This window comes from Neovison vison, chromosome 1, assembly GCF_020171115.1.
Source record: "Neovison vison isolate M4711 chromosome 1, ASM_NN_V1, whole genome shotgun sequence".
Taxonomy (NCBI): Eukaryota; Metazoa; Chordata; class Mammalia; order Carnivora; family Mustelidae; genus Neogale; species Neogale vison.
Genome location: NC_058091.1, coordinates 114,852,619 through 114,857,174, shown reverse-complemented (window position 1 = coordinate 114,857,174; position 4,556 = coordinate 114,852,619). Strand labels below are relative to the sequence as shown.

The 4,556-nt window shown below is 47.9% G+C and overlaps 1 protein-coding gene across 1 annotated transcript; it reads left to right on the top strand.

Annotated features, from left to right (window-relative positions):
- Positions 1 to 2,894: 2,894 nt before the first annotated feature.
- LOC122899805 (dnaJ homolog subfamily B member 12-like) lies at positions 2,895 to 4,215 on the top strand. Its single transcript, XM_044237918.1, has 2 exons — positions 2,895 to 4,025; positions 4,080 to 4,215. The coding sequence occupies exons 1-2, from the start codon at positions 2,928 to 2,930 to the stop codon at positions 4,107 to 4,109; spliced, it is 1,128 nt and encodes a 375-aa protein (XP_044093853.1). The 5' UTR covers positions 2,895 to 2,927; the 3' UTR covers positions 4,110 to 4,215.
- The last annotated feature ends 341 nt before the right edge of the window (positions 4,216 to 4,556 follow it).

The window sequence follows — 4,556 nt, the reverse complement described above, 5'->3', positions numbered from 1 at the left end:
TTTTTAAGGTTTTATTTATTTGAGAGAAAAAGAGAGAGCACAAGTGGGATTGTGCACAAAGGGAGAAGCAAACTCCTGGCCATGCAGGGATCCCAATGCAGGACTCGATCCCAGGACTCTGGAATCATGAACCAAGTGGAAGGCAGACACTCAACCGACTGAGCCACCCAGGCACCCCAACGGCTCACGCTCTTATTTCACCTTTGGGTGCCTGATTCTTTCCATTTCTATCTGCTGACAAAGCACACTTTTTCACCTGAAATAGCCACTGAGTTTTCTTGTTAAGAGTAAAAGTATCTGTCCCGAAACATAGCATTTGGGTGCTTAGGTACAGAGGTTACTCTAAGAATATATGCATTCTCCCTCTGGAGGACAGGATGGTATAAAAACACAAAGCAAAAGAGGGTAGGAGATTGGTTAATCCAAAGGTTAAGTGGTTTAAAAAGAAAAGGAAACACAGAATTTCTCATGTGTACTGTCTTTTGAAAAACCTAGCAGTGATGGTGGTGTGGGCAGGGTCCAGGACTAAGAGTCAAGGACCAGCATCGACTCTTCGTTCTAGTACTTTGTGTTGCAGAAAACTTAGACAATCACCTCAATCCTCACATCTTCATGTCTCTGGTATTTAAAATGACCAACAAGAGTATGTCCCTCACAGAATGTTTTAGGCCTACAACCACGTAATGTTTTTTTTTAAAAAACCTTCAAAGTTCCAATACTACTTGGGGGCTTTGCTTTTCCTGGTTTCTGTGACAATGCCATGGATCCTAGATCAATGGAGCATTGCGTTTCTGTTCATTTCATTAATGCCAGGAGTCAACATGGAGAAAAATCAGGTTCTAGGTCAAGTCGGTTACCATTCGAACAACGACTTAGAAAAGGAAAGTGAGAAATAAGGATAGAAAGTGGGAGGCTTGCCTTCTATTTTTCTGACCAGAGGAAAATAAGACCAAGTGGAACACTAGATTCTAGCACCTTACAAACCAAGCCCATCCCCTGCTGCGCGGCCCAGTCTAGGACTTAAAGCATGGCACATTTACCGTTTTTGTTTAGTGAGGAGATAGGAAGGAACTGAGTGGGAAATGAGGATGGAAAAAGAAGAGAACCATGACAGCAGAGGTCAAAATCAGTGAAGAAGGGGCGCCTGGGTGGCTCAGAGGGTTAAGCCGCTGCCTTCGGCTCAGGTCATGATCTCAGGGTCCTGGGATCGGGTCCCCCATCGGGCTCTCTGCTCAGCGGGGAGCCTGCTTCCCTCTCTCTCTCTGCCTGCCTCTCCGTCTACTTGTGATTTCTGTCAAGTAAATAAATAAAATCTTAAAAAAAAAAATCAGTGAAGAAAAAATACATAGAATAAATCAGCCTTTGTCTTATGTGGAGGTGAAATGCTTCCCGTGGCCCCCAGGGCTGCTCTGCCTCCCCATCCCCATCCCCCCACCCACCCACCGCCCCGCGCCCTCCCACCCCTGCCCAGGGGACTGTGGCTTTTCTCCCCACTCATGGCAGCTCTGCTGGGCAGAACAAGACAGCTTGCTCAGCTCAGTCCTATACACTGCGTGTCATCTTGTCCTTGAGGTGCCCAGAGGTGTCCTTGAGGTATTTTGAGAAAGGGAGATGTAGCGAGCCCATTAATACCATATTAAAATACTTACCACTTCACGTTTACCCTTGTCCCCTTCGGTGCCGTCATCCCACGCCCATGAAGGCCCTCGTCTTTGTGTTTCCGAATCAGGAATGCGAAGGACACGGCCTGCGGACATACTGGGTGGATTAAGGTGGGCGGAGGACACCCGTAGACGTTCTTTGTGTTAAAGAAGAAAAAACTCAACTGAGTAAATTTGAATATCTAACTGGCTTTCTTAACTCAAGAACTGGTCGGCATCTCAGCTAGCAAGTAGAGGGGGCTTGGAGGAGTAGTACAAGATGGAAGGTTTTTATAGGAAGGAGGGTGGGATAAGACCATTATTAGTGAAAGAAAAGAAAGAATTCTTCCAGGCAAGGTCACTTTCCCTTAGGGGAAAGGGCAGGGATGGGGGTGGAAAACGACTCTTATTAGGGGAATTACTTATCCTCCACTGAGGGATGCAGAAGGCCCCAGTAACAGATTACCTCTTTGGCACTGATCAGAAATTTCTTGACTGACTAGTTAAGACTACATTTCTGAGGAAGATTGAAACTGCAATTAGATTAGGTATTAAGCCCCAGTTTGGTGACTTGGGAAGTGACACCATTTGGGGCCTATGGATTTCTTTTTAAGAATTGGAACACCAGAGAGTTCACTCAGCTACTCTTGAGTTCTTTTAACAGGAACAAGTCTGCACACAAGTTACTATTGATCAGAGATCTGGTCTCACTTAGGTTTTTTCTTACATATAAATGTAGCAAACGGTGAGGTTTCCAATCTCTCTACTTTCGGTTTATAAGCATACTGGGCAATTCAAGTTGCAATTATTCCTATCAACCTAAAACCCAGATTAAAACTAACTTTCTGGGTGCCTGGGTGGCTCGGTTTATTAAGCAACTGTCTTTGGCTCACTGCATGATGCCAGAGTCGCAGGATTGAGTCCCGTATTAGGCTCCTAGTTCCACCAGGAGTCTGCTTCTCCCTCTGACTGTCTCCCATCTCGTGCTTTCACTCTCTCTCTCTCAAATAAATAAAATCTTAAAAATACGAATACTGTTTTTTCTGAAAATAAATAAATTGGAAAAAAAATCTTAAAAAATCTTAAAAATAAGAGTGTTTCACTGAACTCTCTCCCACCAGCCTCTAATGTAAAAGAGTAATCCCAAATCAAGAGAAAGTTGAGGGCAAGTGTGGTTGAAGTCTCTACCCTTAGTAGCTTGATAGAGGGGGAGCCCTTTAGAAACGAGGAACAGCAGCCCTCCGCTCGCCGGCCTCCCCCTCCCTGGTTCCGCGCTCTGGTTCCGCCATGGAATCCAACAAGGATGAAGCCGAGCGCCGTATTAGCATCGCCCTCAAGGCCATCCAGAGCAACCAGCCCGACCGGGCACTCCGCTTCCTGGAGAAGGTTCAGCGGCTGTACCCGACGCCGCGAGTTCGCGCCCTGATCGAGTCCCTCAACCAGAAACCGCAGTCTGCCGGTGACCATCCCCAGCCCACAGACACGACCCACAGGAAACCAGGTGGGGCCGATGCCCCCTCGGCCAACGGAGAAGCTGGAGGAGGAGAGAGCACCAAAGGCTACACAGCAGAGCAAGTAGCAGCAGTGAAAAGGGTCAAGCAGTATAAAGATTACTATGAGATCCTGGGGGTGAGCAGAGGGGCCTCCGATGAGGACCTAAAGAAGGCCTACCACAAGCTGGCCCTCAAGTTCCACCCAGACAAGAACCACGCACCGGGTGCCACTGAAGCTTTCAAAGCCATTGGCACAGCATATGCGGTACTTAGTAACCCAGAGAAAAGGAAGCAGTATGACCAGTTCGGTGACGACAAGAGCCAGGCAGCCCGACACGGCCATGGGCATGGGGACTTCCACCGTGGCTTTGAGGCTGACATCTCCCCCGAGGACCTCTTCAACATGTTCTTTGGTGGTGGCTTCCCATCTAGTAATGTCCACGTCTACAGCAACGGCCGCATGTGCTATACCTACCAGCAAAGGCAGGACCGCAGGGAGAACCAGGGTGACGGCGGGCTGGGGGTGTTTGTTCAACTGATGCCTATCCTCATCCTGATCCTCGTGTCAGCTCTCAGCCAGCTCATGGTCTCCAGCCCCCCATACAGCCTGAGCCCAAGGCCGTCGGTGGGCCACGTCCACAGACGAGTCACTGACCACCTGAATGTCGTCTACTACGTGGCAGACACCTTCTCTAAGGAGTACACAGGCTCCAGCCTCAAAACAGTTGAACGGAATGTGGAAGATGATTATATCGCCAACCTCCGAAACAACTGCTGGAAGGAGAAGCAGCAGAAGGAAGGCTTGCTATACCGGGCCCGCTACTTTGGTGACACAGATATGTACCACAAAGCACAGAGGATGAGCACGCCGAGCTGTAACCGACTGTCAGAGGTGCAGGCCTCCCTGCATGGATAGTCCTGGGCCAGCCGCGCCACCGAGGTCCAAACCATGAAATCCCTGGAGAATTTTTGGTGACATGCACTGAGCCAAGGTGATGGACTGTATATTTAAGGAAAGACATAATAAGAAAAAAAAATTAAAATGGAATTGGAGGCCGGAAAAAAAAAAAAAAAGAAAGAAACGAGGAACAACTATAATGTAAATGTACCCCCATAGCTACATATCAGAGTGAAAAGGCCTAAAACGATTTTCCCATTTTTCTGAAGACTCCAGGGACTTCTGCTGTTAGTACTAGTTTAAAATACTTCAATGAGGTTTTCACACTTATAGGAAAAGCCTCGGCTTGAGAGAGCTACAGTAATACCCATATACCTAAAAATGAGCACTGCCTTATTAGAGTCCACGTTAATTTCCCTATTACAGAGAAAGGCACAGCAAGGCTGCTGCGGCGGTTTCGCTTCTGGGGTGTTCATTTTCCGCTCTCAAGAGCAGCTCAAGGGCAGCTGGCAGCCCTCTTGGCGA

Coding starts and splice junctions, on each gene's coding strand:
- LOC122899805 (XM_044237918.1), top strand. CDS start 2,928: ATGGAATCCAACAAGGATGAAGCCGAGCGCCGTATTAGCATCGCCCTC. Junction 4,026..4,079: donor GCTGTAACCGACTGTCAGAG/GTGCAGGCCTCC, acceptor ACCGAGGTCCAA/ACCATGAAATCCCTGGAGAA.